This window comes from Lissotriton helveticus, chromosome 5_1, assembly GCF_964261635.1.
Source record: "Lissotriton helveticus chromosome 5_1, aLisHel1.1, whole genome shotgun sequence".
In the NCBI taxonomy this organism is placed as follows: domain Eukaryota; kingdom Metazoa; phylum Chordata; class Amphibia; order Caudata; family Salamandridae; genus Lissotriton; species Lissotriton helveticus.
Genome location: NC_136065.1, coordinates 760031581 through 760057411, shown reverse-complemented (window position 1 = coordinate 760057411; position 25831 = coordinate 760031581). Strand labels below are relative to the sequence as shown.

The 25831-nt window shown below is 42.4% G+C and overlaps 1 protein-coding gene across 2 annotated transcripts in view; it reads right to left on the bottom strand.

Annotated features, from left to right (window-relative positions):
- The window catches only part of USP54 (ubiquitin specific peptidase 54), a 2015813-nt gene that overhangs the window by 1885067 nt on the left and 104915 nt on the right, over positions 1 to 25831 (bottom strand). For both annotated transcript variants that reach the window (XM_078643238.1, XM_078643239.1), the window contains exon 2: positions 10841 to 12225. In XM_078643238.1, coding sequence (XP_078499364.1) covers positions 10841 to 10987 — 147 coding nt within the window. In that variant the 5' untranslated portion in view covers positions 10988 to 12225. The remainder of the gene's footprint in view (positions 1 to 10840; positions 12226 to 25831) is intronic.

Below are 25831 nucleotides of genomic sequence, written 5' to 3'. Positions count from 1 at the left end.
ATTATCGTCCATTTATTTTGCATTTCTCCCACATATCGGCTCCCATATCGAGACTACGAGACTATTGAGAAGGAGAGAGTCTTTTGTGTGGACTAGTGATGCCATGGATGCATTTGTATTTCTCAAGAAAGTTTACCTCCGCTCCTGTTCTCAGACATCCTCAGTCAGACGTGCCTTTTGTCATAGAGGCAGACACCTCAGAGTTGGCAGTAGGAGCTGTATTATCACAAAGAGATAAACAAAGAGGATAGTTACACCCTGTGGCATATAGGTCTAAGAAATTGAATGCCACCAAAGTACATTATACCATATCAGAAAAAGAGCTGCTGGCCATCAAAAGAGCCTTCCAAGAGTGGAGACACTATTTGTGAGGGGCGCTCCATCAGGTCACTGTTTAAACTGATCACAGAAACCTCCAATATCTGAAAACAGTTCGGCGGTTGTCACAGAAACAAATGAGGTGGATGATATTCTTTGCAGAATATGATTCCATCATCACTTTCAGACCAGGCATTGAGAACAGGAAGGCTGACACCTTGCCAACAACCTAAAATAAGTACATGACGTACCTATCATTGATCCTTCAAAGGTCCTTTGTGTTGTAAAGATCGAGAATTTCTTAGAGGAAGTAAAGAAGCACCATTCTGAAGATAATTGGGATCAATGGGTTGCTGCACATGAGAAGCGAATTATCAAACAATGGTTTGCCTTTAATGGATAACAAACTTTAGCTGCCTTCCAACGTTCTACAAAAAAGAGCATTTGAATGGTGTCACACGTCTGTATTAGCTGGGTGTCCCGGAGGGTTAAAAACTACACGTTTGCTGCAAAGCCACTTTTGGTGGGATATGCAAGGTACAGATTCAAAAGAATGGGTTGCCAAGTGTGCCGTCTGTGCAAGGGCTAAAGAAGATCATTCCAAAGCACGAGAAAAACTTAGGCCTCTGCCAACCTTGAAACAAGCTTGGTGGAACATAAGTATGGATTTCATTTTGGGATTACCAAAGGACAAAGGACACTCTGCCATATTAGTGGTAATCAACAGCCTCAGAAAAAATGGGCTATTTCATTCCATGCGTAAACCTCCCCAAAGTGGGGCAGACCGCCCACTTAGTGCTAAAATATGTAGTGAAATGCACGGTATCGCAGAAGTAATTGTTTTCGATCGGGACCTCCAATTTATTGCTTTTTTCAGGCAGATGTGGTGTAAGGAATTGCACATCTCCTTTGCATTATCCACCAGTTTTCACCCTCAGACCGATGGGCAGACGGAAAGGCTGAACCAAACCCTCAAAAAGTACCTACGTTGTTATTGCAAAGAAGCAGAGGAATCATGGGCATCTCTGTTATGGCTTGCTGAGCTGTCCTATAATAACACACGGCACAGTGCTACCGGAATATCGCAGTTTTCAGCAAATAATGGACTTCATGCTAAGGTTCTTGCGATCACCAAACCTGAAGAAATCGACAATCAGCCAGAGGTAAAGACACAAATCAAAAAGATTCAGTCACTGCATGAAAGATTCAAGTTAATTTGCAAAATGCCAAGCAGCACTACAAGAAATGGGCCGACAGACATCGTGTAGATGGGCCTCAGTATAAACCAGGCGAATAGTGTATGACTATCAACCAAAAATATACGTTTTAGGGTCCGCTGTATATTCCACCCCAGATACGTCGGTCCCTTTACCCTACTAAGGCAGGTCAACCCTGTTGCCTACAAATTGCGTCTGCCTTACACCTCCAGATACACTGCAGTCTGTTGAAGCTTGCTAACAGTGATTGGTGTCTGGCTACACCTCCTGTACTGAGGTATGGAAATCTGGAATATGAGGTGAGGCGCATTCTAGATTCAAAGTATGGGAGAGGGGTGTTGTGGTATTTGGTGTCGTGGAAAGGGTATGCGGCTTAATACGACTCATGGGAACCTGTGTCTAATGTTCATGCTCTAGCGGCAGTCCTTGCGTCTCGCATGTTATACCCCAGCAAGCCAGGATCTAAGAGGCATTTGGGAGGAGGGTGTACCGTCAGGAATAACGGAGGACAGCACCTTCCATGCTCCTGAATTCGAGATAAAAGACTAAAATTCCCATGAGCTAGGCATAGAGACTCATGGGATAAAAGGACTCATCGCACACCGGGCTGCATGCGTAATTCCAGTTTGTTTCCGGATTGACAAGCGATCCGTGGTTTCCTGGGTCGCTGGTTGAGGCACTCTTTTGTAAGCTCCATCGAGGTGAGGCATTGGTGTCTCACAGATTCTAGAGGCTATTTTTCTGGGTTCGCTCGCCCCTTTTTCTGGACAGAAGGAGGAGTTTCCCATCATGAGGTAGGTGGGCGGAGGACCCCGACGATACTATCAAACTGGCTTCATTGGGAAGGAGAAGCTGACGTTCGTGTTGCTTCAGCGCAAAGAGCGCATAACGAAGCGATTGGATTCTTGAGGACTACAAACAGCTTCCAGGTAGGAAGTATTGTGACAGTCATTTCAGTATTTTGTTCCACTATTTCTTTTTGGTTATATGCTTGTACAACTTTGTATTAGCATTCAATTGCAAGCGCGAAGAATCGTTTCTCTGACAATGGAAAGTACGTTGTGTTAAAGACTTTTTACAGGATGTTTCTTTTTTGGGTGATTTGTGATCACGGAGTAATGTTATGTGACTGAAACATTTCATTCCAAGACCCCCGTTCTATTGTTATTTTTCCCTTTTATTTTTCATGAGGTATGTGGAGCGTCTAGTTAATAATTGGTGAATTATCTTGTGTGGGACTTACTGTGCTTTCAGAGAAAGAGAGAGAAACAAAGGAGTTGATTTGTTTCGCTTTGTCATTGCAGGCTTTGGCAGGGAATATGTCTTTGATTGTTTTCACATATGTTATAAAATTTATGGAAGATTGGCCGTTTGGTTATAAGGTATGCCTTTGTGTTTAGCGAGAAGTAATTGAGATTAGACATCTCTGAGCAACATTTAATGGGTACTCCCTGCTGTTCCCTCTCCCAATACCCTTTCCTTCGCCTGCTCACCTTTCTGCTCTGTGTTATAAATATCAGTGCTGGGGATAACAGGAGGTGGACCTCTTGTGCATCATTCCGATCCTGAGGAGCCTTGATCTGACAAATTCACCCATTTGTTAATTTGACCTCTAATCCAGAGAGGTACCAGTCTGTTAGCCTGATTAAAGCCCCGGAACTTGTTAGGCCTTAGAGTAGTGCTGAAACATGTTGGTTTGAAATAGGGCCATGGGACCATAATAGTCCACATTGCCCAGAAGATTTTGTTTTTACTTTCCCCACCATCTCCACTATTAAAGGGATACCTAGGAGAAGGTGAGGGATTGTTAACCTCTAGTTAAGCCCCCTGGTCACCCTTCTAAAAAGTGCTCCCTGAAAATGGTTTAGCTCACCCTGAATGTTAGGAGTAGGGCTGGGCGTAGTTCGCAAAGTAGAGCTACGCGTAGCTTCGCAAAGTGCACTTCACAAGCTACGCGTAGCACTACGCGAACTGCGTAGTACCCTGTTTGCACTGTGCAAGATGCCGTTTTCAATGATTGCACAGTGCGCACAAGCATCCGGCACTGTGCAATCATCGAAAACGGCATCTTGCACAGTGCGAGCTGTAGTTTTCTGCCGCTCGAGTAGATTTGTACTCGAGTGGCAGCTTTCTCAACGTGGACTGGTAGTTTCTCATCGCGAGCAGTCAGGAGCATACGCGACCACTCGCAATGAGAAACCTGACCCCCCCGCATTAAGAATCTCGCCTGGAGGTTTATTTTCCACGGTCGGGATCGGCAACTTGATGTTGCTGATCGCGAATGAGGTAAAAGTCTCGCCGGGATGTCATTTTGCTTGCTCGCGGTCGCCAACTTGACGTTGAGGATCGCGAGCAAGCAAAAAATGACCGCTGCACTATGCTACACTACGCATGTTTGCACTGTGCTACATGCAGTTTGCGTAGTGCGAAGTAGCACAAACTTCACAAACTACGCAAGTGTAGCGTGATGCTTTGCCCAGGGTTAGTTAGGAGTCTGGGTGAAACCGATGATGAAGCATGACACTATCTGAGTGTGTGAGGGTTATATATATAAAAAAAATCATTTTTTCTTTCCCTGCACTAGTCATGCAGTGCTAGCATACCCACTTGGGGTGACCCACCCCTCTACCCGTGCCCCCCTGTATTGGAAAGGACCACCCCTATGATACTTGGTGGGATACGTGTTGGTTAAAAAGGGAAATAACTACCCCAGATCAAATTACTTATCTCCATTAAGGGAAAAATAGATGTCTGCAGTGTCTGTACCTAGTTTAATATGGAAGTGAGAAAATTGGTGTGTATTGTTATCTAGACTAGAGATGAAACTGTGTTGCCATGGAGAGATTAGATTGTTTTTAATGGATAAATTGCTAGCACTCTGGAGTATAAGTTTGCCTCTGAGTCCAGTACAGAAACTGGGTGCTATTTGGCTGGAAGAACTGATAGCACGTCTTATAGTTTACAAAACACAAATACTTAAGCCATATGCCAGGATGAAGTCATCTGAACACTCCTGAAGATTATGTTGATGATCTCGATTGATATGAGTGCCAAGAATTGATGGTAGTACCCTGTCTAAGGTTTCTCCGTTCCAGTACTTGGGGATCACATTTCACCGCTCCAATTCATGAAGTCAAAATGTTTGTTTGGAGGCAGAAACTACGTCAGTCATTGGGTGCCTTCTTTTCCTTAACCTTCACAATAGGTAGCAAGTAGGCCGATTTGATGGAAATTTATAAGAGATAATATGTCCTGGGTGATTTGTATGGAGCAAGAGTTTGGGGATACTCAAATGTGTGAAGCTTGAAGAGAATCGATATTTGTTTTGTTTTTGGGGTCTTCCTCCCTCCTGTTTCATTTTTATATGCCATGAGGAGCTTGGCCATCCGTACATCGAAGATTCCATTAAACTAGCTCCTTTATCACTTTGGCTCTCAGTTTAGTCCAACCCACTTTTCACCCTCAACCAACCAATCATTCATCAAGGATTGCCTAGAATACAAGGAAGGTCTAAAAATTCCCTGGTTGTCCTAATTCAAGGATGCTTTAGAGGCACAGGGGAAAGTTGGTCTGTTCGCAGGCCCAGATAATATTTATAAACAGGATATGTATAATTTAAAGTCACAGTTCTTAAACAGTTTCAGAATGGGAAAATGTGGAACTGCTCAAATCCTCCATTAGATCTTATATCATGCTGCACACGTGCCTGGGAACTGAACAATATTTATTGAAAGTGGCTGGGTATTAGAATAGGACACTTCTCACTCTTTTTCACACTGGTATTATTCGTTCCCAAATCTGTTTCCTACTGGGTCAATATCATCCCTCCAGTAGAAGTGTTTGTCCCTGTGATGGGGTCTCTGAGCAGGCACTTTTGCATTTCGTATTTTTTAAAGTAATTCTGCTAAATTAACCAAAAACATTTTTAAATTCCTACATTGAAAAGATTCGATTTTGTTCAGTGTAGTCTAGCTCTGTGCTTTTTACAGTAATCAAAGGAGGATGCAATGTCGTAAGATGATGCCTTTTTAAAATCATTAGTCTTATTTTGTTTTGGTCATTTTAATTTCTCAATTTTTTACATGTCCGTGTATGTATATTTTACTTTTATAATTACATTTGTAATCGATTAAAGTACTATTGATTGACTGAGGTGCAAAGACATGGTAAAGATTTGTACAACGCGCCCACTGAATGCCACCAATACCTGGTGCTTTATCAATGGGGATTTCCTTTAGGACCGTCACTAATTTCTGTTATGACACCAAGCCTATAAAGTACCTCTTCCTGGCTAGTGCAATGCATTGGAAGCTTTACCTTGGCAAAGACAGCAGCAGCTGATGAGGATTTCTAGAATACAATCTGGAAAATAGTTGGCCATAATCAAGTGCAAAGAACACACATAACTTCATGTTGACAGTGGGTGACATCCCAAATTTAATGACAGATAAATGAATACTGTACAAAGGATATAGGTCCTCTTTACCTTTTAAAGTCATAGCCATGCTTTTGACAGTGTACTGCTTTTAAACAAGCTTGTACTGGATCAAAGACAGTCACGTGTAAGGGATGCAGTTTAGTGAAACGGGACATATTTTACACATGACTGAATCTTCTGCACCACTGCAAGCCTTTCAGAGGCATTGCTTACCAGGATTCCTCCTGTTTCTTATAATCTTATAAAGTGCACTTTCATACCCTGGTCTGTTTGTTCCCTGTTCCTGCTTATTTTCCTACTAGGCTGAAGAACAGAACATCCCTCTTCCTCTCCCTGCCTCCCTCCTCCGTTGCCAGCTAACACATATATATTTTTGTTTGGAAGACTATTTTAAGAACTTTCACCAGAAACTCACTCAAGAACCATTATTTGACAACATCTTACCTTGCCTAATTACCCTGAAAAACTGGAACACTCATTAGTTTGCAAACATTGGCAAATCTCCTAACCCTCTCAGCACAATTCCGATATCTTAAAAAAACACTAAGAAACAGGCTCGCCAGTGTCTTACTGCAACCAATGGCTTTTCACGGCCACGCAAAATTATATCTGTATATTTGCCCGGGTAACACTGACACAGTTTCGGCAAGCAGGAAATAAACTGGCATGAAACATTCTTGCTACAAGACTCTTCTAGAATTTAGAATCCAGAACAGCCCCATGCTTTCAATGGAGGGCAGAAACACATTTAAATCTCCAACAAACCAAATATAAGAACAAGTATTGTGTGTGCAACGAGCATACAGTGAAAAGTATCTAGTGCCACCCAGTCTCTCTTACTGCTTATGAAGAGAGTAGTGTTTCTGCTTTGCTGCAGGCAGGTTATTCTCCCCACTGCACCTACAGGCTGAGAATTTTAATTAAATGCATTTTAAGCAATTCTCACTGTTAGCATTAAAGAGGAGTATGGAATTCTTCCCAATGGTAGAGCAAAAGCTCCCCCACCCAACAAAATTATCTTGAAGTACGTGGTTAGTGCAACGACTTTCTGGCTGGCTGAATATAGCTGTGGTCAACTGCATGGCAATAAGCCCAATCATAAAAAATACATTGTTTGCGATATTCCAAGGTAATTTGCAGACTCAATTTCAATTTATAATCTTTATTCGATGATTAAAAATCACCATAAAAGTGCAAATATACATTCAATACATTTAAAAACAGACCATCAATTAGCCTGAAACCTAATATGAGTACAGCAAGAGAGTCCCAATGAGTTAAATAAAACATTATGATCCATTAAAAACAATCACAGGAATCTCACAGTTCACCCCCCCTCTGGTTGCTCTTAAACGAACAGCTACTTTAATAAAATTGCTGATGCAGCACAATGTAAGGGGGTCCGACGCCTGTTTTAAAAAAAACTGAGCCTCTTTAGCACATTTTATGTTAGATTTTTTCAGAATATCTACCAAGAATCTACATCTGGGTTCAGAATAAAATGAACATAACAATACAAAGTGAAGGGAATCCTGCAGAGACCTATAGTCGCAGCCGCAGGTTCCCTTCTACTCAATAGTGGATGAATACCCTAATGGTGATCCCAATAAATATGGTAAAAAATTGAGCCTAAAACGGGTCATTAAAAACCTTTCCTGTGCGTTGTGTAACAAATACAGGTAAGGTTCCATTCCCTCTGTAATCTTTACGAGGTTATATGCGCACACCGTGATCTTAGCCCTTTCTTGTTCCATTCTCTGAGCGACTTTGTGTGCGAAAAACGCTATTTTAACAATTGTCTTATGCTGGGGGGTGATCGCTGACGGATCAGTAAAAAGTTTCCCTAGGCCCAAATTTGTTAATACAGATTTTACGTAACTAAGCCACGGGATTCGCGACCATTTTTCTCTGCCCAAGCAGTCCTTCAGTATTTCCCTGCTTAGGCTCGCCTCCGGGTTTATCCAGGTTTTAAGCCAGGCTAAAATTGGCCTAACTTTTACCGAATCTTCAAGGTAGGGGATCCCTAGCTCCCTGTGTGCTATTGCGGCTGGTAGATTGTGTGGGGCTTTCAGGACGGAGCGCAGATGTTTATTCTCCTCACGCTGCAGGTGGCAAATATTTACAAAGCCCCACACCTCTGCCCCGTAAGTGACTTTAGAGCAACACATTGAGTTATATAGGATCATTACCTGTTCGGGGCACCACCTCCCCAACCTTCGGCCATACCCAGCTATTGCCCCATTAGCCACATTCATCTTACGGCAACAATCCTCTATCAGGGCATTACATTTTAGTGACTCATCAAATAGTAAGCCCAGATATGAGAATGATTTAACCTTCTCCATCTTGTGACTCCCTATCAAGAAGGTACATTTCTTAGAGGGTTTTTTTCCGGCACATAAAACATAGGATTTACCCAAATTGACAGAAAGGTCTAATGAGCCCATAAAAGAAACAAAACCATCAAATAAAATCTGTAAACTCTTTGGTGTGCGTCCGAGGAGGACGGCGTCATCTGCGTAAAGTAACACGGGCAGATGACGCGACCCTACTCGTGGACAGTCAGATCCCAACTGTAAGAGGTGCTGTTCTAGGTTGTTAATATAAAGGGAAAATAAAAAAGGCGCCAGGATGCAGCCTTGGCGTACCCCGCTTTTACATTGGAAGGAATCAGTGCAGCCACCCTCAATGTTATACCTGACTTGCGCTGAAGTATTACTGTGCAATTCCCTCAAGATATTAATAAGGCCAACCTCTATCCCCATGCAGGACATCATATTCCAGAGCTTACCTCTATTAACATGATCAAAAGCAGTTGCCAGATCCATGAACCCCATATAGAGGGATTCATCACTGGTCACAATGTATTTAGCAGCTATCATGTAGAGGTTCAAGCAATGGTCGCTCGTAGAGCGGCCCGTCCTAAAAGCGTACTGTACGTCTGAGATTATGTTATTTGCTTCTGTCCACTCAGACAACCGGTTTAATATCTCCCTTCCCAGGATTTTGGCGGATACATCGATGAGGGAAATCGGGCGGTAACATTGTGGGTCATCCCTGTTACCCTTTTTAAAGATGGGGACAATGATAGCAGTTGACCAGGAGGGCGGTAAACCGAAGTGAATTGCAGTGTTAATGACTCTCGTCATTATAGGGGTCCATAGTTCCACCGAGCTAAGGAACAAATCAGGCGGGATTCCATCCGGGCCAGGGGCTTTGTTTTTGGACAGCCCCTCGAATCCGGCCTTGATTTCTTTTAAAGAAAAAACTACAAGCTGACCTTGGTCAGCGTTCCCTGTTTTGTGCTGTATATCTTTTTCATGGTTATATAGACCCCTATAGTGAGTAATCCACCTATCAGGCATGATGTTTGTTCCTACTTTTGGGGCCAAATCATCCTGGAAAGTAGGTCTGTTTATAATTTTCCAAAATTCGGTCATATCCCTCTTTTCCCCCGCTTTTCTAAGATCCGCCCATCCTTCTGCTTGTAATGCCTTTTTCCTCCTACACAGCTCGCTATTATATTTTTTCCTACAGGACGCAACCCGGACGACATCCCTAGGCTTTATTTTAAGGCTTTCTTTAAGCTCCCTCAGGGCTTTAGAACAGTCTCGGTCAAACCATCGCGCCTGGCTGCCAGACTCTTTTACCTTGGCACTGGTCTTTAACATCCCATCTACCAGATGTGCTATGTGTGCAAAAGCTGTGAGTAGCTCCCTCCCTACAATTGTCTCATCTAGACATGCCTCAAGAGCTATTTTCCCCTTCTCCATCAAAGCCTCATAGAACCTTTCCCCATCAATCTTAGCCCACCTTAGGCGTCTGCCCTGGTCAGTAGCCCTCTCGGATATCGCTGCAAGCTTTTCCCGAGTTAGGGCGGGCTGGTACAATATGTCTAACACCAAAGGATTGTGATCGCTAACCGGGTTCCATTCAATGCCAACCCTGGAGATTCTATTAGTGAAAGCCCTTGAAGAAATGATGTAATCGATATACGTTGAGCATCCTTTGCCCTTAAAAGTGGGCGGCAGGGTCTCGTCCTTTGGTATATGCACCATATCCATTGTGTGGACCAGATCCTGATTTAATAAAAATTTTGTTAAGGCATCACCTTCTACTGTGTGCTCAAAGTGAGCTCCGTTATCCAGTGGGCATCACGACCATGTCACGTCTATTGGAAAAAGGGCTGGGCAAAGGTGACAGTTAAAATCTCCCATGACTAGGCAGTTTTGAACATGGGATTTAGCTTTGCAAGTGGAGTCTTGGTACAGTCTATACTCCAGTTCCCGTATCAGTACGTTACATCCCCCACCCACCACATTATTATACACATTCAATATAGTCAAATTCAAACCTTTACCCTTGAGCCGCACCTCTTGGATATTGTGAGAATGACTTATTACTAATTTGCAGACTCTCTATAATGAGGAGGTGCACACTAAAATGAAAACGTTCAACAGGAAAACTAAGGGGGCCTGAAATGCTGCCCGTTACAATAGTCCCTATCAGGTACATCTTTCTGATCTTTTTTCTCCCCTACAGATGACGGTTCGCACAATACAACTACTAATAAAAGTAGCCATTGTAAATCAGAACTATCATGTACAGAGCCTGAAAACTATTGTATTGTGAGTCTTTGAATAGCTAGCTCACTAGACACACTACGAAGAATAGGAGAATCAGAGTCTTCTAATATGATGAAACAACTGAAAGACGTTATCCAACTAAAACAATGCAAACAACTCAAGGAACTGGTTGAGGTGAAGAAACCTTTTCTGAAAGTGTGCAACCAACAGCAGATCTGTAATATTTTTTTAAACAATCCCAAGAAAAAAAAAATGAATTGTACTTAGATAAGCAGTTTTACCTGTAGTGCACTGTTCAGGAAGCAGCTGTTCTGTCCAGGTTCATTGCTGAGGCCTTTGCTGGGTGCAATAGAAGTGGAATTGCGTGGTGTGAACATCCCATGCACGCCTCCTCTCCCCACAGCAAAGTAAGTTCTCTTCCAGGACATTGCTGCATCCAGTCTCAAACACAAATGAGGAGTTCCTCTTTTAATCCAGATAAAAACTGCTTCTACTTTGAAAAATAATCCTTTCTCCAAAAGAAACCAACTCTCTACCAAATAAAAGAAATGTTAGGAAGAATGTCTCGGGGAGTTAGAGAAATCACTGCTCAAATATTTATTTAATCAGGCGTCAAAGAAGCTCAGATGATGATGTGGTAGCGGCTGTTTTGCTGAATACAAACAATGAACGAAACAACACTGGCAAATCCATGGTATTTGAAAAGAAGGCTGAACCCCCGTCTGCTATTATCTAAGAGGAGGCTACAGGACTTCATTGCTACCAGTTTCAAGAAGGATAGACGTAATTTCATCCACAAAACTCCCGCGAGCTGCCAATTAGATGTTCCTCCTTAATCATATGATACACCTGTTGCAGGTTAAAAAAAAAATTCAACTGTTGCAAGAGCATGCAAGCAAAATGACAAAAAAGAAACTACTCGCACAGCAAATCCACGTTCTTCTAATTGCCTAGAAAACAGGTTAAGCAACGGGGGTCCGCATTAAAATAAAAATCCAGTATGTTATTCAAGGTTAAAAAAATGATATCTCGTAAAAATTCTTCAGGTTCAAAACCTGAATGCTCCAGTTTCAACTATGAAGAGCTGCTTCTGTTCTCTTCTTGACGCGAGTGCCAGGCTGTGCTAGTAGGCTTTATGAAAGAGAAAAAACAACAAATGGTTGTGTCACTTAATTACTATGCTGGCTGCTTCCTGGTGTTCTGCCAAGATGATCGCAACTCACCTCCCACTGTAAACTCCCAATCTTTCATAAGGAATTCGGAACATGAGAAAATAGACTGCCCTCGGAGAGAGAAAAACCATCAACTCGCTGCAGGCTGCGTTGCCTTCTTTGCACCCATCTCTCACATAGAACTATTTACCACCTCAGCAGAGGTCGTCTTGGCTGAGAAGGTATTAAAAAAATAGCGATTTAGGTTTCTGTATAAAAATAATACTGGTTATATCCATCGCGTTGATATATTCCTCAATGGTATGAGGGCTAGACGCAGAAAAGTTCAGATATAGCTGTCAGTTTCACGAAGTTGGGAAACAATATGTCTTTCCCCGGTGTTGCTGGCTGCCGAGAAAATGTTTTTCCTCTTTCTGATCCACCAAAACATGCTGATTACCAGTCACACTGAAGGACGACTCAGAATGTTGGGTTTCCAAAGCGTCAACAGAAACCTGCAAACACAAAACCGTACATTGGTTACAAAGGAAGCCGACAATATTGCCAGGTGAAAAAATGAACAAAAGTTAACTTTTAGCTTGTTGAAGCAACAGTATGAATAATTCAACATTCAATAGCGAAAGAAAAACACAGGGGCATGTTAGCTTTCGTTTTAACTAATATGCATGTTGCACTCCTAAAGAGGTCTACACGGTCATGAACACTAAAACAAGCATTGGCAAAGTCAATAGGTCTCGCCTATATACGAGCTATTGGCAGTAGATGTTTGCCATGTTTTACACCAGTGTGGCTGCAGTTCTGCATGTCTAAAAGTTAGTGATGTGGATTGTCCTGAGTGCAGTGGGGAGAATAGAGTGGTAAAAAGTTGAGTAGAGGGAAGAAGAGTTCAGTGGCAGAGAGTGTCATAAAGTGCAATTTCAGAGTGCAGTGTCGTAGAGTGCAGTGTCGTAGAGAGGAGTGGCGTAGAGTGGCGTAGAGTGGAGTGGCGTAGAGTGGAGTGGCGTGGAGTGGAGTGGCGTAAAGTGGGATGATGCAGAGTGGAGTGGAATAGGGTAGAATGGGCTGGACTGGATTGAGATGGTGGGTTTTTGGATTGAGTGAAGTTAGGTGGTCTGGAGTGGGTGGGCTGGATAGAATGGATTGGATTGGAGTAGGTGGATTGAAATGGGGTGAGGTGGATTGCATTATGGTGGACTGGAGTGGGGGGGATTACATTGGTTTGTTGTGGGGTAGGGTGAGTTGGATTGGATGAGAGTAGGGTGGTTGCAGTGAGGGGAATTAGAGTGAAGTTGAGTGGATTGTTCTGGAATGAAGGGATGGATTAGCTTAAAATAGCCAGGAGGAAGAGAGGATATCTGTGCCTATGGCAGCTGAAACTACAAGAGATTGTATTGAGAGGAGGAATTAAAAGGGAGTGTCTCAAGAAAGAAGAGTGGACCATAGAGAAACAAAGGGACATTATGGCCTGTTATTTGTGGACTGATAGCAAACTCAAAATAACTATACCCTGCGCTATTGCACCTTGAAGAAGCCACATATTGCCAACTGTATGATTTCAAGTAATCAGAGTGCACATAATATTTCAACAGATGGCTAGGATTGTATTGTGCCGGTATCAGTAACAACTGAAGTTGCTCTTGTGACTACACATGTGGTTTGGAGTGGCACTGCTGGAAAAGAAAAAGTATCTCACTATAAATCCTTACTTGTACTAACAAGGTTTGTATGGCTAGGTTATCATCCCTAGTACTCTTCAATCTACATGCCCTAAATGCTGTAACCACTGCTGAGAAATTATGTAAAAGCTGTATGCTTGTTTTTAAGAGTATGGGTCTTTGACTTTTTAGGTCTCGCCTACGCGGCGCGCATGCACTGAATAGGAAAAAGACGTTTAGCCATGGCTACACTTTTGCAGCCAAAAACGTGCATGAATGGCATTGCTTTAAATGGCAATGCGTGCACATTTGGCGATTACCTTGTGGGAGCGAGCAGCAGCGCCATATGTTAGCAATCTCGCACCTTGCTGCTCGCTCCCGCAAGGGAAACCGGCACAGGCCTCTCCCCCTGCTGCCGCGCGAGGCGCGCGCCTGTTTTTTAATGACCATGGCGCTGGCCTCCGGCTGGGCCGCCATTCACAGATTGGAAATGTAAATTTCTTTCCAACCACTTTGTGCTTGCGAACCCAGCTCTTGTAAACCCAGCGCTTTGCCTTCCAGTGTTGGTGCTAATACCTGGGCCCAGGGTATTGGTTCAGTCACAAGGATCATGGTTCGTGCCCTGGGTGTAAAATCTGTGGACTCTCCCAGCACAGCGGATCCCCACACCGTTGGATGTATCCGCACCCTCTGACCCTCCCGTTCAATGCTAGCGGTAGGTATGTGGGAAACAGTTTTACTAATCAAGGAGTCTGACTGGACTTGTTTATGCGTGGGTGGCCGTTAAATATCCCAAATCTTTTGCATGTGAAATGAAAAGCGCCATTACTAGTTTGTCTGCAGTCTCCATCAGATCTATTTGTCCATACTTGTTTTTCATTTTCCATTTAACCGGTAATTGTTTCCTAACATACCTCCGGCATAGTAGCGCTATGCCTTCTGGTTCTCATGCTGATACTGGGGCCAAGCGAGTTGGTTCAGTCACAAGGATTTTGGTTTGGACCCCAGGTGTTAAACCCGTGGACTTTCCCAACATGACAGGTCCCCACACCTTTGGCTGTTTCCGCACCCTCTAAGCTTTCTGACAAAGCCTATCCATGTGAAGTGAATAACTGCATTACCTGTTAGCCTGCGCCTTATCGACTGCCTTTGCCCATACCGGTTTTATTTTTCTTGTAACCGTTCTTTCCTAAACTGCCTCTGGCATGGTCATTCTCTGGCAGCTGCATTTTTTGCATGAATGTGGTTTTGCTTTGCCTACCACATTCCACCGCCTGTTGCCTAATTTGCAGTGTTCAACCCCAAAAATATCTGTTTCAAACCGATTACGTCACCAATTTACTGTTCACACATAATTACAAGACTGTCGAAACGCTGCAAAAATGAGCTTGTGCACCGATTCCTTAAAGCAATACATACGTTCAGAAGACGTAAACATGCTGTTCACTTAATCAGGATTCCCCCTAACCCACTTTATTGCATACCCCAGGTGTTCTGTCTCTAAATGAATGGGTATAATTGCTCGTCATAAAAACTTTTCAAGCTGATTTATAGCACATCCAAGGCACGGTGTAAAACAGCAGTTATTTCGACATGACAGAACAGAAAAATCCCAGGCATTTTACTTCTTGGGGTAATTCACTCATAGTGACACTCCTGTCATAGCTGGAACACTGGAATTATGTGGGCCTGTTATATTGTTTTACGCACAGGTTAGGGCCTAACAAGAAGTCTGACATCAATAATCCCTGAATACAGCAACCGCTTGCTGAAGGGTAGTCTTGGCTTTTGCCGAAGACCTCCAGCTGTCCTGCCCCACTTATGGCATTGTTCGAATTGACTTTTAACCTGGAGGATACCGTGGCGTCTGGTAAACTTTGAAAGTGGTGAGGCTTTAAACCAGGGTTCAGATTTCTTTTATCTACAAGAATCTTTAGGCCTAACTAGCAAAGATGAGATAAAAAAAAAAAAAAGTTATGTTTCATCCTTATAGGCACTTTCTACCAACACTCTTCATTTATCAGTTCTTCGTGGTCAACTTTTCGTCCGCCCACAACACAGCATGAAGCAGGGAGCCAGACCGCTTCAGCAGTAGGCTAATTCCACATCGCGTTTTCACAAGGAGCACATCTACATAATAGTTTCCTTCAGTGTAGGCTGCTTGCCATGTGCCCTTGAAGAAATTATTATTCAGAGCCAGCTAAAACTGTCAAACGAGTAGTTCCTACAAGAATTTTATTTTGCCCAAAAACACTTGATGTGGCCTTACGGCTACAGCAGTCAACCTCGTAGCTGGGAACCGGGTTCGAGTCTCGGCAATGACGCTCAACATCCTGAGATTCTGGGCAAATCACTTAATCTCCCCTTTCTTAACAAAGAATTCATGTGTTAATCTGTAATGAAACTGGTGCTCATGTAAAGTTCTCTGATACCTGATATCTTTGGGTCTAGTGAGCTCTATATAAAACTCTTTAAAAAAAAAACTCACCTAAAACAGCCATAACTTTATCTTTTCCCTGAATTCCTACACCTAAATCTTTTATTTCACTACCATTTCAAACCTTTATTACTTCATCCTTTTGCATCTCCTTTGTGGATTGTCACCTCACCCATAATTATCATCTGTTCATTCGAATACTTTTTCCTCACTTATTTCTTAATTACCAGTTCTACCTTCTAATTGTCACCTCATCCCTACACGGTCTCTTATTTTTTCCTTCCTTGTCATACATTCCTTTGCTTATCTTTTTTATCTGTCCCATCAGGCCTTCCCTAACTGTCTTCTGGTTCTTGGCTCGTATTTTTTTTTATTCCCTTCATTTGTAGCTCAGTTGCCATATCTCCCTTCCTTGGTCACATCTGCTCCTTGTTGCTTGCCACCCGATCCTTAATTCTTGCCTCCTTCATTAACCCCTCTTTTCGCTCTCCCTACTCCATCCTTCTCACCTCAACCTCTTCATTTCTTAATTTCCGAATAAGTGTCGCCTTGTCTCATTCATCATTTCCTCACTGGCTCAGCATCCTTGACTGTTGCCTCATTCCTTTACTCACAACCTCATTTCTTCTAACCACATCCCTTCCTTAATTATAACCTCATCTACTCCTTCACTTCGCTTCATTGCCCGCCTTTGCCCCCTTCGGTTTTCTCTTTTCCCAATCTACTCCATGCCTTTTGACCATCTTTACCCTTCACATTTACTTTCCTTTCCTCCTTTATAAGCACTGCTTGAAATTAGTAGTCATATTAACTCTGGAAACCAGTAGAAACTCTGAAGACATCTCCAGACTCCTTCTTCATCAGTCCTCCACGGGGATCAGAGCTATCAAAGTTTATAAAGGTGTCAGCAAATTGGAGGTGTTCACATTCGTCAAATTCCCATTTGCCTGTCCTTACAAATCATGCATTCATTGGTTGGGTGGACGTTCAGTGTGGCATCTTATCGCAGCATGTCTGCATCTGGTTGGCCTGTACTGATGACAATATAAGGGTCCTGTCCCAACTATTCTTGTTTCACAGTGGCCTGCTCCCACAGTCAGCATTGCTTTGTAGGGCTCTCAGAGGCCATTCCTGCGGGCCATTTCCTTCCCATATTTATTACCCTGTTGATGCTCTGGCAGAATAATTAAGCTTTGCATTACAGGAGGGACATCTGCGGAACGTCAGTGCAGTCTGACGCTTTGCCCCTTTGTTGTAAGAGTGCATCATGCCATATTATCCATGGGTGCAAGCACAGCACACTGATCGAATTGTGGTGCCTCTCTCTAATTGGTTTTCTAATGTTAATCAAGCAGCCATCATTAAGTGGCACATGTACATAAAGGCTAGGAAAGTGGGACATTGTTTCCAAAAAGTGTCAAACAATGTATTTTATCGAGCCTGGGCACTGCATGCGTTGCTCTGTGAGGCATGCTGGATTCAGTCTATGGGCATTCAGCACACCCAGCGCTTCTTGTTATGTGGTTGGCTACCAAGATTATAATTGAGCCGTTCAGAGCATGGGTGGGGCATTGCTTTACCACCTGCCCTCGGTCTCCACAATCCTGCCTCTTCTGCACCAACACAGACTGTCCTAATCTTCTCTGCTGTTCTCTTAACAATAGCATTGGCATCTTTATGACCGTCCTAACAAAACATCAACCTCTAGTAAAGTGTGGACAATTACATCTACCTGCCTCCAAGTACATTAGTGTTTAGATGTTTACATCATATATTATGTAATTTTTTGAAAATATTTGTGTTTGTGTGCCATGGAACGCAGCCCTCAACAGTACACCATATCATTAAACTCCACTGTGCACCACTCCACAACACAAAATACCATTCCACATAATTACACTCCAAAACACACAACCCCACTCCACATAATTCCTCTACACACAGTACAACATAAATACTGTCCATATAATTTTTCAGCACACCATGCCACATAATTTCAATGCACAAATTCACTCCACGGGGCACAATTCCACAACTAATCCAATCCAACCCACATAATTACAGAACACAGCGCATACCTATACTCCATAACACATAAGTAAAGAACATTGCCATTTACAATACCGATAACTCCAACAAATACAACACCTATTGCATAAGTAAAAAACATTGCTAATAACCATGCCAGTAGCTCCAATGCCAACAAATGCGAGACATATTGCATTTCCAATGCTTGTTTTCATTTGCTAATATTCACAGTGCCAAATGATGCTTTGCAATTTAATAGGTCTATGGAACATTTTCAAATACATTCCCCTAATTAATTTGATGTACATTGACGAGGGAGGTTTTTTTATTGCCAGTTTAGTCCAAACTTAAGGAGAGTAATTATCAACTCAAACATAAGCAAAAACTTAGCAATTAGAATATGAAAGCAATTTATATCATCAGCTTTAATATCCTTGTGGCTAGAGCCCAGCAGACTGGAAGGAGGTAAAAAGAATGACAATACTTGTGGGAAGCTGGTTCGTTAGGGGTAGAAAACAGTATTACAATATCGGACAGTCAGTCAAGCAATTGGTGTGGAGGGAATGACCCTCTACTGCTATATGAGGCTAGGTGTTCAGCGAATGATTTATCGGATGAAACTAGAGTTCTACTGAATATCAACACCTTCATTCAATAACCCCTAGTAAAGATCATGGAGAATAATTTTTGATTAACATCTTGTCACAGAGAAAGTTATAGTGGCAATGAAAGATATCCGTGCAGAAAAGTTACTACATTCTTTCATTTAATTGTTGAGTAATGCTTATATTTCTCCATCCACCTACCCAGCTTACACTCAAATCCCAGTTTACATTCTAAAATGAAGAGGATAGAATGTGTGTGTTCACATTTCAAGAAGGGTATCAACTTGGAATGTTAACACCACATGTCTCCCCCTTAAAAAAAATATAAGCTACAGTTAATACAGTTAACTCGAATATAAACAATTTGACACAAAAGAAATGTTTGTAATAAAATATGCAGCCCTAAAAACACAAAGGAAAAGTTAAAATATGAAACAATTAAGATAACTAGGCCTGTCCATGGTTCGCCTAGACTTACTGTGGAAAACATCTCCTTTGTGTTATTTCACAAAGCCATCAGACACATTTTCTTCAAGGCCATTAATCCTGCCGCTTTCTTCTTCAACCTCACTCAACCAGTTGTAACTTTTCCTAATATTGCCCTAGCCTTCACTTTTCTTCATGTCACCCAATGCCTTCCAGCAATCCGCAATGCTGCCCATGTGCCACACGACCGTTGATTTAAGAAAACGTTCTTAATTTCTAATAGTGCAGAAAATACTCACTCGCTCGCTTCCTTATTTTCCTGGTATTTTTTTTTTTTTACATGTACCATTTCTCCAATTTCTAAAAAATTGTATTGGAACCTTTCGGATCCAAATCTTTTACCATGGGTATATTTTATAATTCCCCTGTGTCTTTTAATGTTGCTCATCAAAATAGCAGGTGACCACTCTCAAGATTGATTTCATTGCATTCATTTAAAATTGATTTAGACTTTTATTGAAATCAATAATACATTTGATAACTAATGTGACGGGTTTAGACAAATCCATATATTAAACAAGCATTCGCAATGCAATAGGTCTCGAATTTGCGAGAGTTTGAGCTATTGGCATTCTAAATGACAATGTCTTTTATTTATGTGTTTTGAAAATCGGCAAGCGGTGCGTAGACATACACTTTGTACTTATAGTCCTTGCTTACGAGAAGCAAGGTTGGCAGTAATAGAGGCACTGTTACTGCAAGCCTTGCTTCTTGTAAGCAACAACTATAAGTACAAAGTGAGTGTTAAGGGCACCGCTTGCAGGTTTTCAAAACGCATAAATAAAAGGCATTATCATTTACAATGCCAGTAGCTCAAACTCTCATGTATGCGAGACCTATTGCATTGCAAATGCTTGTTGAGCTCAGAGACGTAGGCAGCAGCAGTCATAGGAAGGCAGGGGACGTGAGGCCAGGCGGTGCGTTTCAAAAGGAGGGAGGAGGAGGCAGCTGCAGCCAAAACAGACCTCCGTCTTTGAATGCTCAGCAAGCGTGGCAAGATTTACAACCCTGTTTACAACAGAGCTATGGAGAAAATCCGTTTCCTTACACCCCCATTACAAACAAGGGTGTCACAGTGGAGAAGTGTGGCTCAATGGTTGAGCGGCAGACCCTGATGCAGAGGTCTAGCCCGGGACCAGGGTTCAATTTCGCGCCTCGGCGGGTCTTGGGCTCAAAATTCCACGGACCTGATAATTCTTGCCTCGGTGCCTATTCCAAGCATGGAGTCCCACTCTGCAACTCTGGGCAATAGCTTGTTTAATCTCCATAACGCTAAGGATGCCTGGCCTCCACCTTGGGGGTGCCCAAGAGTGGACACCTCACAGGGAAAGCCAGGATGGGTTCCACAGCGGTATTCGTACAAGCGCCTTGAGACCCTTGCGGGTGAGTAGTGCGCTATACAAGTATCAATTTACATTTACATTACATTTACAGTCTTCAAGTAACTTACTCATGTCCGTAGGTAGGTGCAGTCCATTAGAAGGTGAAAATCAGAGAACTACTAAATTGTAATACTTTTACATACTTTCGTCAAATAAATGCAACAAGGTTGCCTGGAAAGCTATGCAGTAATGTATCCTGCATGATGAGGGTATATGCAGAATAGACCAGATGCATTGCCACAGAGGTCATCCTCTTTGTACACCACCCCATACCACTGAAACAACTGAAAAGATGGGTAAACTAAAAGATTGTGATGCTATGTATCTTGTCCAACCTATTGGAATTTACTACTAGCCCGCAACTTTTATACGCAAATACCTCTCATTCACACGTATAAATCACACATTCTAAATTACTTATACTTGTTTACGCCCATCCAACCAGCAATAAACACACGTGATTTGAGCTGTGCAACAATTCCTGCCTTGCAACAGCCTGCCAGTTCGCATCACTGTCTCAGGCCAGGTCACAATGACAAAATGGCCTAGGGTTGTTTGTGTTTTGATAGTACAATTCAAGCCTGGCCTTGATGTTACATGTTTGTTTTAGCTCTATTTGTAAACTGGCCTGTAAAGAAGTGAAACGTGGTATTCTTGAAAGAGCCGCATTTCCTAACAGCTCGCAAATGAACACACACTCTGTAAACTTTAGTCGAAGCAGATAAGCTCATGTGAATAAAGTTAAATTTGTGAAGAATGAAAATGGTATTACTTTTCCAATAGCAAAGATTTTTCCAACAAATAATAGACATAATTCATTCTCATGGTTGTGCCTTAAAGCATTCTTAAGACCCTCAGCAGAAGTAGAGACCTTAGACTAACGAGCGTAGAAGTGAGGCTAACAACATGACACAGAGGATTCATCTGTCTTCAAAAGACAGCTGATCTAAGGAGTCTCAAAACACTTAAGCGACTGCCAACAGGATAACAGAAACAAACTTTCTCCAAATACAGTCTATTTATGACATACCTGTTAGTAGTGCAAACAATGAAGCAGAAACATCCAACCTGTCAAATTATTTAATGAAGTAAAATAATAACAAAGTTTACTTTCAGTACATATCCCTGTGGAAAACCTAGTCTGTAAAGTAAATAAAAGCTACATCAAAAATCAACACGGAGCTGCTGTACCGTTATCAACCAAAGGGCTTGAAAACATTTAATAAGGCATGAGCTTTTCAGGGCAACTTTGTTGAGGACCTTTACAACTAGTACCTCAATGGAAAGTCCCTATGGCAGACACTTGAAATAACTGTTAAGTACAGAGTACGAATCAAATGCAATGGCAATCCAAGGACATGGTTAGCAGCTGTCCGCTGAGGACAGCGCTGCAGAAGTGAGAACCAACTGTTGAGATGGCAGACCTGTGAAAAAATGGTATTCTAAGCAGCTGTATCATGGCTTCTGTAAGGCATGTTTCAACAATCCCACATCACAACAGTCGACAACAATTATATTGGCACCAGTTATATTGACACACCTTTCACATTCTTAAATCTGTGCCCCACCAATACTCTTTTTTAGGAAGAAGGATATCTAGCATAACAAACTCAACATCACAAAACATCAGTAACAGGTAGCTACAACCTCTGATTTCCACAATACTGAAATGAAAAAACATGGCTGGGAAGCCTACTGTATGCAGAATGGTATTTTACCATTAGCCATGCGGCGGCCACACGTTTTTTGATTGGTGTTAAGTCAGCTATGAATAATGGATTTTCACTGCTACCCATTGGGAAAACAAGTCTAATATTTTTCGTGGGTGCGGGAAAGTTATGGGGGCGCTTTGCAGCTATGTCCACAACAAAAATGCAGGGGAAAAAACTGACCGACGGCTTCCAATGGTGGTGGTAGTGGTGGGACATGCCCCATCATAACCAAAAACTCTGGAGGGTAACAAAAGTGCCACAGATAATGTGCTGTTTTGTGTGCCCATCTCATCCAATAGGTCGCCTCTTTCAATTGTGGTGCCCAGCCTTCTGGCTTGGCCAATTCTTTTAATTAGTCTGTATTGGCAAAAACAAGAAAAATCTAGCTTGGTGAACCATGAACAGTCTTACTACATAGGGCACAATAAACATGACCTGTTTTCAAAAAACAGTTTACACTTCCGAAAAAATGCTCGGTGTGCCTGAGAATCTTGTGGTGCACTACAGCCCTTGACACTCGATATTATTATTTCGCATTTTACTTTCTAGGAATCCATCTCCCACTCCTCCCTTTACCCAAACAAATCTGCAAATAGGACAGATATTAAGAGGCGTGGAAAATCCCACTGGGCTGGAAATATGAGGCAGTAGATGTGTACTGTGGCAAGCTAGTACGTGCTCGATAAAGAGAACATGAGGTTGCTGGGAATGCAAGAATGCAGAATGTCTACATTCTCAAAATGTGTGAAAGCACTAGATGTATACTTTCATAAAGCAAGTGAAACAGTAGCCACGTAGACACAATGCGTGGAGGTTATACCTTCTGCACAGCAGACCCAGCTTAGAGGTGGCAGAAGGGGTACGATATAGGGTGAACCGGATGTGTACGTTGATACAGTGTGGGGGTGCAGTAGGTGGTCTACTGTCACAGCGGATTTGCATTGACAATACATAGTAACTAAATGATTTCTGCTGCAATATAGGGGATTCTTTGGGCACTCAGCGTTTCACAGGCAAAATGAGCAGTATACTACTGCCATACAAAAAAGAAACAGTAGCTGTGTACTGTTACAGCTCAGAAATGCCTTGGAGTACACTTTTAAAGCACAGCGGATCAGTAGTTGTACAGTAATAACAGTCCAACCCTCGAGACAGTACCGATGGACTGCACAGCTCTTTCAACTGGATCGATCTGCGGTGCCTTCTCTACGGAACGGCACCCCACTGCACCGTGACAGGCCTGTGACGCGCACTGTCGAGCAAGCAGGGTAACAGAGAAGAGGACCTGTCCGAGGATCTGTTATTCACTGGGGTGGAAGAGCCTGCAAGGCAGTGGATCAACTAAACTGCAATACCAGCGTCCGTCATAAGACTAATGCCACAATGGGGCGCTTTTATAAAAAAAGCATTTGTTTCTCAAGTTGACAAACAAATGTTTTTTTTGTAAAAGTACCCCATGCCGCGCTTTCACTTCTAATAGCGGCCATGCACCTTTGTTTAGACAAGCCCAGTCTAAATAAAGTGGTGGGGCCACCATTACTGTGAAAGCACAGAATAGGGTGCTTGTTAAAAAGACATAAAGTATTCCATAAATAAATGCCATAAAGTCCTACAGTGTAAGGAGCTGTAGTTGGCCGGTGCTCCTGGCTTACAAACAGAAGTGATGTATCTGGAGCACCGGACAATAAGGAGCCAGGAAACAAAATCGATGGAGTTATGAATCAATGGTAAGAAGCAGCTGGAATTACACTCTGTAGAGTATTTACAGCAAGTCTTGCAGACAGCGCACGCAGGCTGGTGCTCGACCTAAAAAGCACTTAAAAAATAAAAAATGTAACATTTTAAAAATCAACCACCCACCTAGCTAAGATAATTCAAATATTGACAAAAATAACATGTATACATCAAACTTGTTCAATAGGAGGATATACATGTATAGATGTTGTGATTCATTATGAATTGTAAAATAACAATTTTTAATTATTGAAGATAGATATTGTTTTCTGGGATCATTTAGAGCAGGACAAATCTTTAGCACATGAAATAAGTCTTGGATTCCTGCAAGATAAAGAACACAAATTGGAAAATTTGGATGGTGTCCTTCTCATCAAGGATCATAACGGCAGGTTACCAAGTCTAAGAGTCATTATTAGTCGTTTTACATTGCCATCTATAGGAAAAGTAAGATATGAATAAACTTGGTCAAGAAATAACATTGCTGACAGATTGTTATATATTTTGTATCTCCCACAATGTTCCACATCTGGTTTAAAACGTAACCAAGCAATCCACTGGTCCTGTGGACAATTAGTCAAATCCTACCAAAGGAATACCCTCAGAGATTCTGCTGGGGCATGACAGACGACACGTGGATTCTGTTTGGGATGGCACCGCGCATCGGACAGGTGCTGGGTCCACAGATGGGCTTACAGAGCGCCTTTAAGCCACTTCCAATGTTCCAGGATTGGGTGGCACTACTTGGCAGGATATGACTCACACTTGGCAGAGTCCAGGTGCTGGGTTCAAGGTTGATGGAGCTTTCTGTCCCTGAGGCTCTAGTCAGAAGAACAGCCAACTAGCCCTTGGAGTCTCTCTGGGGTCCTGGGTCCCAACACATGCAGGTCCAGTCACCTAGGCAAGCGGGCAGCAGAGTGGTAGGTCAGCACAGAAGGGCAGCAGGCAAGCAGAGTGGCTGATCTTTCAGGCAGTCTTTCTTCCTGGCAAAGTATCCACAGGTCCAGAGGTTTACTGAAGAGTTGGTGTCTGACGTCCAATATTTACACCCAGTTCTGCCTTTCAAGTGGAAGAAGCATATAGAGGTTTCCCTATGAAGTTCACTGGTGTCCAGCTTTCCTGGCACTGGCTCCAAACTAACTACAAGCAGTAAGCAGCCCTTTACGTGGAGGCAGGACACACCCTATTCAAGTGTAAGTTGGCCTGGGTCAAGCTTTGCCCTCCCAACCTGCCAACGATAGTTCATCCAGGCACACCTAAGCTCTCTATTGTGTGTGTCTGTCAAGGAAAAATGCACAGAGACCAACCATCAGCTACACCCAGTCATGTGACCCAGAGGCAGGCTACAGGCATTAAATGACTAGATCAGTTAACTTTCTAAGGAGGCATTTTCAAAATTGTAATTTAAAATAGGACTTTACCGTAAGCTAGGATTTTTCGTTACAAATCCAAAGACACCAAACATAAACTGGTTACCTGTTCTCATTTGAAAATGACAGCTTATTAAATGTAATAAGGTAACCCCAATGTTATCCTATGGGAGAAGAAGGTCTTGCAGTAGTGAAAAACGAATTGAAGAGCGTTTTACTACCATGACACGTAAAACTTAAAAGCATATGTCTAACTTTGTAAATACACTGCACCATGCCCTCTGCTGCATTTAGAATGGCAATTTGTTGATACCTTCCTGGTTTTTTTTTACCCCCTTTTTTGTGCTAAGACATAATGATACTGCTTCTCGATGATTTTGGTATAGTGCCCTTTACATAACAGAATATAAACAACTCCATAAGAATGTTGGCCCATAATTTAAGATTCCCTTTCAGCACTATTATTGGAATTTCATATGGGGCAATCTTGCTTTCTTTATAAAGTCCTTGATTTTAGCACAGTTTGGGGTGGAGGGGGACTATATGACGATTCTGTTGCAAAGTAGGAATAGGAACAGTCTGAGTTAATCTTATATAGATTAGACATGTAATCCAACCAAGTTTGAAATGGAATTAAGTTTGCTGTAGGTTTGATTTCTGAACCGCAATCAATTGTGACTCTTCTCCAGAA